At 38.6% G+C, this 13,824-nt stretch overlaps 2 protein-coding genes across 7 annotated transcripts in view; both read left to right on the top strand.

The window, feature by feature from the left end:
* The window catches only part of LOC134750006 (RILP-like protein homolog), a 34,448-nt gene extending 28,965 nt beyond the window's left edge, over positions 1–5,483 (top strand). For 3 of the 6 annotated variants that reach the window (XM_063685061.1, XM_063685059.1, XM_063685056.1), the window contains 3 exons: positions 350–531; positions 692–811; positions 5,231–5,483. In XM_063685061.1, coding sequence (XP_063541131.1) covers positions 350–531; positions 692–811; positions 5,231–5,345 — 417 coding nt within the window. In that variant the 3' untranslated portion in view covers positions 5,346–5,483. Of the gene's footprint in view, positions 1–349; positions 532–691; positions 812–4,193; positions 4,318–5,230 lie in introns of all 6 variants that reach the window. The other 3 variants (XM_063685057.1, XM_063685058.1, XM_063685062.1) reach the window with 3 other exon arrangements.
* A 74-nt stretch (positions 5,484–5,557) lies between these two features.
* Positions 5,558–9,597, top strand: LOC134750307 (uncharacterized). The gene is made up of 2 exons (XM_063685471.1): positions 5,558–5,576; positions 5,630–9,597. The coding sequence occupies exons 1-2, from the start codon at positions 5,558–5,560 to the stop codon at positions 6,925–6,927; spliced, it is 1,317 nt and encodes a 438-aa protein (XP_063541541.1). The 3' UTR covers positions 6,928–9,597.
* Positions 9,598–13,824: the final 4,227 nt, after the last annotated feature.

Raw genomic sequence — 13,824 nt, 5'->3', positions numbered from 1 at the left:
TTTTGTACTTTTGGCTACTAGAACCTAAACATAAATGGTGGTAAATAAATATATATCTTATAAAGTTGTAATTATATCAGTCGATTATTAACACTATTTAGTCAAAAGGTAAAGCAGTAGACAAACATTTATCCGATAATTAAATATATATTTTCATTGCAGCCAGGGCCGCGTTTTATATAAAAGGCCACATGTAATAGCTGTTTCCTAAAAAAAGGGGCGTTAGAAAGCGTGATAAACAGGAATTACAGAATACATTCCTTTTTATAAAACGCAACCCAAGTGTCCTAAAGCACCTCTTATGTTCAAGAACTTTTATTCAACTCGTATTTATATATTTTCCTTTCAGAAGTGCGCGTCATGCGGCGCCGTGTCCCCGGACGGTCCGGACGACGAGGACCAGTCCTCCAAGCCCACGTTCAGCGTCCGCGAACTGCGCGCCATACTTCACGAACGCAACGAGCTCAAGCTGAAGCTCGGACGGGCGGAGGAACAGCTGCAGGCTTTGCAGGCGGAGGTGCCGTCGGAGAGGTATATACAATTCTAAGCTAAATCTGCAGAATTTTCGGTGACCAAATCGCCTCCTTAAAGTATTAAAAGTTCTGCTTAAGAAAAAATACAAAAAGATGATGTTATAGGTTGGTCATTTTTACCATATAAAATCTAAGTATGCCATACTTGTCCATTACAGCAGTTCAGACACATCTCCGTCCGCACCAGCGGCGGCGTGCGACGACGCGCCCGTACAGGGCCCGCTGCCGTGCGAGCCCGACGACGCACCGTGGAAGAGGCACAGCGGCATTAGGAAGTTGTGAGTAACGTTTCATGCTTTTGTCAACTCTATACGGTTGGATTAAAATTCAGATTATGTGGGAATTCGCAGAGTGCGAGTGATGGGATGTGGATAACGAAGTAACTGTAACGTTAAAAACGGTTAAGTTAACGATAACTGTGTAATTTAAGGACAAATAAATGCGAAAATTTACGTATACAGTTTTTTTAGCTTTGAATAGTGCCCCACTGATGGGCAAAGGCCTCGCTATAAAATATTTTTAATTATTAATACAGTTACAATACAGAAAAAAATGTTAACAATGAAATATTTTGCCGTGAGCTTTCGAGCGATATCGCGGTTATTTCTTCCTGGTTTTATACTGCAATAAAGAACTGGTGGTCTGAGAATTCCTACATATACGACTAAGTATTTTTAGAAGCAGAGAGAGATTGGAAACTATAAAGTTTGGAGTGAGAATCTAGTGATACTTCTTCTTGCGTGTTCTCACTCTATTTTATAAACTTCTTGTCTACTTTCTCTGCTTGTAATTGTTTTCAATTCAATTTATTATTTACATTAAGCTTAAAGATTGCCCTTGATGATTCATCCATATGTATGTATCGCCGGATGTTTGCCATACAATGGGTGGTTTTAACGGTTTTCAAATTACAATTTTTGGGGTTTCGGTACTCTTTTTAGGTGTCAAATTTTACTTGGATTTAGCTCATAATTAATTGGGTAAATCTTCGCATATTTTTAAATGACAAGTAGGTTGAGGTTAATTGGCATTGGTAAGATGGAGATTGTGGAGGTATGGGAGCTGATTTAAAAAATACTTGAATAGGCGAACCCTGGCGCGACTCCATACATCTAGCGCGACTTCAAGTATGGACTCGCGCGCGAGAATGCAACTCATGCTAGACCTTCTGGTGTTGGTATACACAGATTTGGAGTGGACAGATAACGCAACGCTTTTACTTGCATGACATTAAAATTATTCGAATTAGTGTTTAATTTCATTATTTGTTTGCATGTTAATAACGAATATAATTAAGGAATATAACTTAAAATAATGTAAGATTAACCGAACTGTGTTACAGTAGGAACATTGCACTGCAAAATATTGCATTTCACTGGACTTTTCAACAAATACCGGAAGGCATGGCAGGTAAACTTGCGGTATCTATCGCTCGAAATCTGTGTCAATTTCCATATTGTATTTAATATAATCATATTTTTACTATTGGGAAAAGGCTTCAGGAAATGTACTAATGAATGGGGAATATTTTTTTTTTTTACAATAACGCTGTGTTTTTGTACATCGTGACATTTTGTGTATGTTGTAACTTGCCATGTTCTTTCTCTTCTTCATATCACATATTGGATATACAGCTCTAGGTACTTACTTGCAAACATTTTCACATGTACATAGTTCCAAACTAAAAACTCATATCAGTATTTTTACATTTAAACAAAACTATTTAAATGGTGTTGTCAAATTGACTAACGAATTTACAAAAAACCGTACACGTTAAAATAGTTTTATTTAAATTATTTATTACAAATTATTAAATTGTTTTTCTTAAATAATACAATAGTCAAAAACCCACTGCGGCACATTCTATGCTTTGATAACGGTATAAATATATCAATTTCATGACCGTATATTATTTTGCTGGAAACCGTTTCGTATTACTTAACGTTATTAACTTCGTTATTTGATCATTCAAATACTGATACTACGTTGTCTTTATAACAACGCGCAACGTTATAACATTTATATTATAGTAACTTAAGAAAACAAGTTCCTGATTTTGATATTGTTACGTTGATTTGTGCTGTAAATAGAGTTAAGCTACAATAGAATAAAAATATATATATTTAAATTCTTTTAATTTTAATACATACCGTTATAATAAAATTTAATACATTGTGCAGGCTTAGTATTCGTGCGTAGCATGGTCCGCATTTTCTTCTTACATAAGGTGCCGTAGGTTCAGAGAGCGGTTTCTTAAAAATCGTACAGCTGTTTTAGATGACAATACGGTTGCCAAAAATTTAATTAGCAATCTTGAGGATGTTCTCTAGTGACTTCATCGATTCAAATTTTGATGATTGACTTCTGCTCGATGGATAGAAAAAATCACGATAGGTCACAAACGCACTTTAAAAATTTGTAGCGCGAACATCTGTCTCGCTCACGCTTACGCCTAAGTGAGAGTGAGAGAAGAGCTCAAACCTACGGGGCCTTAATGTCAAGAATATCTAAGTGACTTACTCTTGTACATATTTTTCAAAATAACGTTTTCAAGCACGTAAACTATGGTATTGGTTTGTCTTACATAATTTCATCGGGTATTTGGTTCTGGTACTTTTTTCAGTATACTATTTAGAATTTTTGGGTATTTTAAAGGCATGATAATTATAATTGTTTGGTTTTCAAAAATATTTTAGTTATTTTAGGTGAATTGAATGAAAAATGGCACCAGGGCCGAAAGAGATCGCAATGCCACGGAACCATCGTAACACGGAGCACGGTCGCATGGTATTCTGATACCTATTGCACTCGAGTCAAATGCTTATTTCGCTTGACCACTTCCCTATTCCCTTGTTTATATACCTTTTTTATTTTCTTTTTTTTATTTAGTTGATTTCTAAGCTAAAAATCGAGGAAAGCAAAGTACTTCCATGTCAAAGCTAGGGTATAGTTTGCATTGTAAAAATCATCAGTACCTTTACGTCTTTGTCTTGCTGGCTCAAAGAAAAAACAATCTTATTTCTAGCCAGCTAAAGTAGAATTTTCATTGCCAAAAATATCACTCATTTGCACTATATTAGACGCAAACCAAGCTGACGACCGGATTCGTAAAACTTCTCATTCACGCACGCGTGGTCGAAGGTAGGGTGAGGGAGATAGATATATGACCCCGGTCGTCAGTTTGGTTTGCGTCTACTATAGCAATGATAGCAAAGAGCACTGATCATTTGACTCTGGAGACTTCTTACTTGTGTGCATGAAAACTAAAACGTGTTGGCATTTCAATTTGATTTCTAGAATGTTAAGCATCAATCTCACATTGAAATGCACGAATTGATGTGGTTTACTAGACATGCCTGCATACGCAGGTCTACCTTTACAACATTCCAGATGTTTTAACATTTAAAATGCATGAATATGAAAAATACTTGTCCACTAATGGCATTTTGATAAAATCAAGGAAGTTACTTACATAAATAACAAACATATTTCGATACTCAACATCTGTTGCTATTTTACTTTCTTAACAAAAGAAACTGTTACATTTAACACCTGTTACTATTCATTTTTTTCCTTACATTTTCTCTAACACACATTTTAACCCTCTCGCCGTACGCACCTTTATTTTAATAAACCCTCCTGACAAAGTGGTTGTGCAAGGTTTTGGTTGGCGCTGACGACGAAGAATGAGGGACGCCGGTCGCCGCCGCCGAGGATCTCTTTCGGCCCTTGGTACTGAGGACTGAGGTATGACGGGTGTGACAACTAACAGGGATTTACGCGTGTAAGCTATTTCTATATTATTTTTAGGTAAATCTGTCCTTTGATGAATAGTTATTGGTCCTGATACTATATTCTGTTTTTATTCCGTATACTAAAATGACATTTCATGTGGTACTAAGAAATGTCATGTCTTACACATGAAACGTCATTTTGGTCTACGGAATAAAAAAACAGACCTTAGTGATTTGTAAAAACTGGACGGCAATGGGAACATCGTGGCCAAAAACGCTTTATTCTTTTATTTGATTAGATTTTAGTGTTCGAAGGGTTTTCTAGATTGGGTATAAAATGTTTCATGTAATGATTACGAAGAGAACAAAGAGTCTAGATCGGAGGTTCCCAAAGTTGACCACCTAACAAAAACTGCCAAAATTTGGGACCCACCTCTTGGCCATCTTAAAAAGGGGGCTTAAAATATTATTGATAACGCTCAGATGCCCTAGTAGTTTCAGGGCCCACTCAATATTCGCTCGCGACCCACTAATGAGTCGCGATCCATATTTTGGGAAAATACTAGTCTAGATATTTGGAGAGCTTTTAAAATAATATTTAAAAAAAGTGATTAAGATTTCGGTATTAAGACATCCACATTACATTAGTGTCTTACCTACAGGTGTGTTACTTTACTATTATTTTCCATATTTATTTTTATTATTAGTAAATCTCTGAAGTTATTTTTTCATGCGTTAGGTATTAGTTATGTGAAAGACGATATGAAAAGAAAGGTGTGAGCGAGTGAAAACTAAGAGCTAGGAGGAAAATTCATATCGGACCGACCCTATCCTAATGGTCTACGAACAAACTAATACGACCAGGGCACTAAGCTTAACTTTAGTAAAGTTTATTTAGAATATTTAGATGATAATGGAAAATGTTGATATTCGGTGTGCGCCTAAAGTATGTTCGTTTTCCAGTTTTCGCAAGCTCTTTGCTGAGTCTGACATCGCCGTGGGGCTCCCGCGGCGCTCGCTGTCTTCCCTCGCGAGCAAGATATCCGCCGCTCCTGGCGCTGCCGCCGCCTCCACGTAGGCACTCCGACCCCAACACCGCCGCCTCCGCCGCCTCCGCCGCCAAGCACAAGCCCAAGTCGCGCCGCTACTCCGACATCAACAACCCCCGAGCCAAGCTCGACCTGCGCCAGGAGCTCCTCAACCTCAACCTCAACAACCAGGAGGTCGACAGCTGGCTCGGCAACAAGTTCGACGAGAAGGACGAGGAGGACTACCTGGACAGGCTCGGCCATGACATCCCTCTCCAGAGGTCTCTTTCCCTCGACGGCGGCAAAGAAATCTTCAACTACCTGGAGACTTTAGGCTCCGATTGGTCCGTGGGTAGTTCTTCCGCGTGGACGGTGCACTCGGACAGGGACAGCCGCCTGGAACGGTACAGAAGCTTCGAAGATATCCCCGCTTCTCCGCGAGCGAAAAGCAGGCGCGCATCTTTTGATAGGGATAACGCTCTTTATGGGAGCGGCCTCGCCCTGTCCGTGTTGAAAGATAGCTACAAAGGCTTCGATAGCTCCACCGATATATCGCCGCAGATCAGAAAGTTGAGGGGGAATCTTTCGTTCCACGATTCTTTGCAAGATTTTAAAACGACTGTCGTAGCGAAGGATGATGAAAAGACGGGCGCTGTCGTCCGGGAGGATATTGAAAAAGAAAAACTCGAAGTGCGGCAACCGACGTATAGGGACATATCTATTGCTAGGTCCGTGTTCAAAGATAGCTACAAAGGCTTCGATAGCTCCACCGATATATCGCCGCAGATCAGAAAAATGAGGCGGAACCTTTCGTTCCACGACTCTTTGCAAGATTTTAAAACTACCGTCGTAGCGAAGGATGAGGAAAAGACGGGCGCCGACGCCCGGCAGGACATTGAAAAAGAAAAACTCGAAGTGCGGCTACCGGCGTATAGGGACATATCTATTGCTAGGAGCAATCCAGTAGGAGAGAAAGAAGAAAAACAGAATACTCCACGACAAAGAAAAGTAGCTATACCTCTCAAAAGGACTCTGTCATTTGAAAGGAAGAAAACTGAAGTTAATCTAAGGAAGGAGGTTCTAAAACAGACCGTTCCGAACTTCAAGAGTTGCGAAGATTTGTCGTCACGGAGTAACGTGAAAGTTACAAGAAGCGAATCCGCCGAAAACTTATCAAAGTCGGCTCCTTTAGGTTTGACGCTTCGTAAGGATAGCTATCAAGGAATGAAACTCGGTAGCGGAAATATTTCTTCGACTATTCGAAAGTTACAAGAGAGTTTGTCGTTCGTCTCGCCCCCGAAAGCCAGGGACTTGCCCGCTATCGTTATACACGACGTTGATCGTCGCGCAAGTGATGCCAAATATGAAAATATTTCCACGAATACTTCCAATGTAGTAGAAATAAGTAGAAATTGTGATTGTCGAATTTGTAGTGACGAGGAAAGGGAAGACGGGAGGTCTGTGTGGCATAGGATTTTTTGTAAACTGTTTATGAAGACCGTTTCCAATAGGGCCGAAAGAAAGTATTGGGACGAGAACAACAATTTAGACGAGGGTGAAATGTACAAGTGTATCATGCATACGTTGAAATTGCTCTTCGGGCTTTGGTTGAGGCATTTGGATCACAATTGATATTGGAAACGGTTTAGTCGCTTGTAGTTATTTGTTGCTTAGTGTTGTTAAGATGTTAATGCCGACGGTAGGCGTATTTCTAACTTGACACATTATTATGATTTTTACACTTCACGACTTATAATGAGAATATAAAATGCACACTTTGTGTTACGCACTTGCGTGTAAATTAGTCATCGTGTTCTACGGGTGTGTACGAGCATAGATAAAATAAATAAACTAAGCGCTCGAAGTGGACAGTTAAAACTAGACGAGGCTGAACGGCATCGTACGTTATGCGGCAATCAGGTTGTCATGCGTTAAAGTACTAATAGACGTAAGTACCGCACCGAACCACGACTTTGGTCCAGTCCGCATATCTCTGTTGCTCTAACCCATTCTTCTTCTTGTTTTTCTAGGGGCTATGTAAGGCTCCAGAGCCTATGTATCACTGCGACCATCTCTGATCTATTGTGATCGCCACAACAACAACAACAACAACAACAAGTCTCGATCCAAACCTGCAACTTCAAACAGCTACAGGATCTTTTTGGTTTCGAGAGACTTTAACTCCTCCGGGCGCAATATATGTCCACCCAGGATCAAGTCACGATGCTCTAACCCATAGTTGCGGCCTTATCGGACATACGGTGAATCACCTTCCACACTGTCGATCTTATCTCGGATCGCACCAAGGTCGTGGTTCGGTTCGTACGCCTATTAATATCTTTAGAGTTCCAATCACGACAAAACTACTCGTACGATTTCCTTCACTCGGAGCGTTTAGTATAATTAATTAGTCTAGGGTTTCAAATTGTCTATGTTTTATTACATTCCGGAACGCATTAACTACTCGATCTCTTTTGGAATCGGGTAGTGCATAGACAAAATGACTGATGTTTTATTGTACGGCTGTGTGCTTATTGATATTTTTTTAAGAACAATGTTGCCACATGAACATTTATTCATTATATCTACACTTTAATAATCAGCAGCCAGAGACAGCGTTTTATAGTTTACAATGTGTCTCGAAGGTAAATCTTACCCCACAGGGACACAAACACTATACATGGTAATTTATAAATTAATTTATTGACCGCCATGACTATTTTATTAGAACCCAATTGTAACCTTTGTCGTTTATGGCCGACTGTCGGTCAAATATTTAAAAGTGGAATAATCCGAACTAGTAAGAAAGTTTATTTTAACCTTAAAATGTGTGGTCACTTCTTAATGCTACCTTGTACACTGTTCCTTTAAAATATGGGTGCCATTGTAACATACTTTTATTTATTTCCTTTATGCACCTTTCTAATCCATTCGGACCAGTGAATAAAATCACATATCTGACAACAGTGTATCGACCCAATTAACATAGAATAGGTACGACTTTAAATATACTTTCTAGATATAATTTATAGCCCTTGCTGGGCTGTAAGCGAAACATAATCTTTACACATACTTCCAATATAAATAACACAATATTATGTTTTTACTTTTATTATGTCAATAGCAGTTGGTAGGCCTAATCACTTAGATATTTCATCGCCAGATTTATTATTTACCTCATAACACATTTGTTTAAATTAAAGTTTCATTTCGAACTACAGTACCTATACATTGCATTAAAACCATTAATTATATTATTATTGCCAATTATAAGTTACCAAACTAGATTATTCTGAATAAACAATACACAAAGACACGTCATTGTATAAACAAAATATGCACTTGACAATAAAACAACACATTTTCATCGATCACAATCAACATTTAGTGTATTATGCGAAAATAGTGATGTTGTCTACATATATATATAGGATAACACTAAAAATGGTAGCTAAATAGGCGACGTTAAGAGAAACTTGGACATACGGATGACTTCGAAATGGTAATACATATTTATTTAGTCTGGTGCAGTACATAAAAAAGTACGTGTTAAGTACTAACTTATTTTTTTATATGTTTAATGGCGCAGCTAAATGTCGTCAAAGAAAAAAAGACGAATTACTAGTCACATTGTAGGTACGTTGTACTGTTTGTTACGAATCGAGGCAAAATTACTTATTTTGGTAACCATTTTAAAGTCATCCTTTTATGTTATGAACTATGAACATTTGTAATAATTTTAACTGTAAAATTACATAACTGTGGCACTAAATTTTATACAAATCAATCATTTCTGTTCAAGTATTTTATTCAGTGTTAAATAATGTTATTTTTTAGTCGCATAAAGTGCTATAATGATACATATTAATAATCTAATCTATCCATTTAAATAGTTATATATATTTGTGGGCTATTATTTTGCTCGCATTTGTATTGTGTGAAAACTTATTCAATATTTCTAATATGTACCTTTTATGTTTAAGTGACTACTAGTGTCATTTACGATCATTATATTATCTAGTCACAGTATTACTGGGTACTAGTATTAAGTTTCCCATTTGCTTAAGAGTAATAATTAATTGAGACAAAGACAAGTAAACTAAAAGACGTGTTAAGTTCATGGTTTTATCTCGGCTTTGCTAGTCTAATAATTAATTTATCTTGTGCTTGTGATTCTATAGCACTGTCAATCGCTAAGTATATCGAAGTAGTAGGGGAATTAATCAGTATTAACTCCCTGTCAGTTTCAGGTTTTTAGTAGACACGAACGAAATATTTTAAACAAAAAAAATATTAAGGTATAGTACAGGTTCACGTTATATTATCCTGACCTAATATCAGAGGCATATACAATGTATGGAAACAATTTAAACTGACAGATAATTATTCCTCTTAAGCAAAATAATAAACTATTAAAAAATATTATTTGGTTAAATTGGTTTTGGGAACATAGTATTATATTATTGGTTAATTAAATTTAACCAAAGTTAAACCTTACCCCCTTTTCTCCTTCGATTAACTATTACCTGGTAGTAAATGTTGTAGATATAATAGGGAATATTACAGTAACGTTTTGCCGCCAGTGCACTTTAGATTTTCGTGTTTCGAGGAAGGCCCTTGTGATTGTGCTAGTGACGCCCTCTACGCAGAGTTTTGCGTAATATTCCCTATTGATACCTAATTATTATAATATATAAGTTGATGACGGTGTCAAATATATATCTTTATATTAAGTTTATTATGATTGTTTTATTCCAAAACTAGCGACCCGCCCCGGCTACGCACGGGTGCAAGGCTGATGTATTATATATATATATAAACCTTCCTCTTGAATCACTTTCTATTAAGAAAACCGCATCAAAATCCGTTGCGTAGTTTTAAAGATCTAAGCATACATAGGGACAGACAGACAGCAGGATGCGACTTTGTTTTATACTATGTATTCAAGTAGTTTATTAGCTATGTATGTAGTGATTACCTATCCAAATACTGTATATATACTGATGTTTTTCCGGTATACTTATGTTTTTACCTCAGTTCCAAATAGCTCCATCCTAAGGTAAGGTCAGCTAGGAACCAGAGCCACTTGTATTCATGGCACACTTTCGCCGGCCATATAAGAGTATCTAACATGTAGTGTAAGAGTTTCTAGACTCACTTTTTATATTTTTAGAGCTGGCTGACCTTACCTTAGGATGCAGCTATTTGGAACTGAGATAAATACTTATGTTTTTGCTATTTAAAAGGGCTTATTTATATATGAACACCATACAAAAATAAGCCCTCTTGAAAAGACACCTCATTTGTGTTATATGTATGGGCGGTTCGTTGATTTGATGATAAAAATAATATTGGAGAACCTATAAACAATACAATGTTATATCGACATTATGGCGGAGGAAAATGTGTGTTTTTTAATACTACGTCGGTGGCAAACAAGCATGCGGCCCGCCTGATGGTAAACATCCTCCGAAGCTTATGTGGCCTGCAACTCCAGAGGGTAACATGCGCGTTGCCGACCCTAATACTCCGCACCCTCGTTGAGCACTGGCAACCTTACTCACCGGCAGGAACACAACACTATGAGTAGGGTCTAGTGTTATTTGGCTGCGGTTTTCTGTCAATGTTCTAATTTAAACTGTCGTGAGACATACATTAAGCTAATTTTACGGTTTAACCACAATAAATAATAGTACTAGGTACAGCAGATTCACTCTCTAACAAAACGCGTCTATTACGACAGATATGACCGCTAGGTGGCGCAAGCGCGAGCAGGCATCCGTTCCGTAGCGGTGCGCGGCAACTACTAATACTACTATGGCCACAAAATAACTAATAGTACTCTATGGCTAGACACCAAAATTGGTGTGGGCCGCATGTACTTGTGTAGCGACACGACGAAATCGCGGTGAGCCACGCCTGGTTTAACTCACATACGTGTATTAAGTACGCGGCGCGCGGCCATCGATTCGTGAACGCTACTCACGCACTGTTAGTGCTTGAAAATTGAGACCTAGGCTCTCCGAAACATGTCGCGCGAGTGACTGCTTCTGCTTCTTTTAAATGTTTATCACCTTATGTAATAGGTACAACTATGTTCTTTCAATAATTTTTTGATTGATTGATTGATTGACTAAAAACACGTGAGTTAAACCGTAAAATTAGCTTTTCTGACAATATTTTTGACGTTACCCTGTATAACTGGAAAACAACTAACCATGTCAACCAGGCGACAGATGGATGAACGCATATCGCGGCTGGAATTTGTTCTCTTAAAGTAACGGTATATTTTAAGATGATTTATTCTGAACGTCTTACATGATAATATCTTGACTAAGTACCTACATGGGTGGGTGATAGTTGGCTTACAAGTGTATTAAGATGATTATCTTGCTGGAGTGTCCTGGTATGACAAAAACTGCTACCTTTCTTTTGCTGGCAACGACTAGCTATAAATATTTTGAAGTAATCGAACTCTTAAGTAAATCGTAAAATATATTCATCATCATCATTCTAGCCTTCAATCGCCCACCGCTGAGCATAGGCCTCTCTTCGTGTACGCCACTTATCCCGGTCCTGGACTAGTCTCATCCAAAAGTGTCCCGCGTTTTGAACGTCATCCACCCAACGAGCCAACGGACGCCAGGCGCTTCTTTCCTCCGAAAGCGGCCACCAATCTGTCAACATTTTGGTCCACCTGCCATCACTCTGCCTGGCAACATGTCCCGCCCAACTCCATTTAAGCTTGGTAATGACGTCTCCCACATCTCGCACCTTGGTGCGGCGTCGGATCTCGGCATTCCTCACTCGGTCTTGAAGTTTGATGCCGAGCATGGCGCGCTCCATGGCTCTCTGTGCTACTCGTATTTTATAAAATATATTACAGAAACAAAAGTAGTCTGCGGGTCATTTTATATTTTGACTGCACTTTCAAATGACGTGGTTTGTATTCGGGTCAGATTTTAGGCTGCATTTCCATGTAAGCACAAGTCCGGCGGAACATCCATCACCACTCCATCACATTGGCATTAGTAAGGTCATACAATGAGGGGGAAAAAATAAAATAAGTAGGTACCTAAATTTTAAAATATTTATTAGGTTGGTATTCCATCTGTCCAATATCTTGGTCTAATGTGGATTGCGTCTTACTCTCTCAGCAAAATGTGAGACGTAGATACACATTGGACAGGTGGAATCCCTTATGGACTGTATGGAGTCTTGCCTATATTTTTATGTTGTCTGTAAAAAATATCTAGGCTTCGTTTTTGAAAGTTATTACCTACTTGTCAGCAAGAATATACGAAAGTTAAATTTCATTAAGGTTCAGTCCAGTCTGTAAAAATTGTATTATAATTGTTGGGGTATTGGAGTTCGCCTCCTCACTTAACTATATTATTCCTACGATTTTGTGGCCTAAAGACTGAAGACAGATCTTCCAGAATTCCAGGCCCCATTTCATTATGCACAAAAGTTAGGTATGTATTATGCCTCTCGCAGCTAAACTGTGGAATGAACTATCGCCCCGCCCGCAGTATTTCCGGACTGATACGACGCGACGTTCAAACCTTGAAGAAAAGAGCGTACGACCATGTTAAATGCCGGCACGGCAACTGGTGTTGAGGGTGTCCATGGGCGCCGGTAATTGCTTACCATCAGGCGATTCGTCTGCTCGTTTGCCTCCCATATTAAAAAAAAAACCGGCAAAGTGCGAGTCGGCCTCATCGACCATTACGCAAAAAACGGCAAAAAATCACGTTTGTTGTATGGGGGGCTCCCATACAACAAACGTGATTTTTTGCTTACTGAACAAATATTTATTTTATTATGTTCTTAGTATTTGTTGTTATAGCGACAACAGAAATACATCTGTGAAAATTTCAACTGTCTAACTATCACGGTTCATGAGATACAGCCTGGTGACAGACGGACGAACAGCGGAGTCTTAGTAATAGGGTCCCGTTTTACCCTTTAGGTACGGAACCCTAAAAATAACCAGTTGTTCTTTGATTCGACCTGTCGTACGCGAGTGAAACGCTCTCTATAATTTTGGAAAGATCAGCGCAGACCGGTGACCGGTTCCAAGTTTACGATCGGCAGGTTGCGACCCACATACTGACTCGTCGTAAGTACACTCGCCATCAGATATATCGGAGCGGCCGAGGTGCTCAAAAATATCTGAACACGCACCTAGCGCCTTGACAATAGAGGCGTGTTCAGATATTTGTGAGCACCTTGGCCGCTCCGATATATGTGATGGCGACTGTACCTATTATCGTAAAATTTGTCCCGTGGTCAATGATATTTCAGAAGAAAGTGTTGAACTGTTATTCGAAAATCAAAAATGTGTTTTTGAATTGGAAAGTGGCTGTGGATGGTGCGAGGCTGCGGATCTTGTTAAAGAAGCATTCTACCAACCAAAGTGTCACATAAGAATCCGACATCAATAAGACAACATTTTAATAAGTAGGTACCTATACATAAATAATAGGTACATATTATGGAAGACTTTTGGGACAAAAAGTAAGTAAA

This window comes from Cydia strobilella, chromosome 19 (assembly GCF_947568885.1).
Source record: "Cydia strobilella chromosome 19, ilCydStro3.1, whole genome shotgun sequence".
Classification (NCBI taxonomy): domain Eukaryota; kingdom Metazoa; phylum Arthropoda; class Insecta; order Lepidoptera; family Tortricidae; genus Cydia; species Cydia strobilella.
Note: the sequence above shows the minus strand (reverse complement) of the source record. Positions and strands in the feature narration are given on the sequence as shown.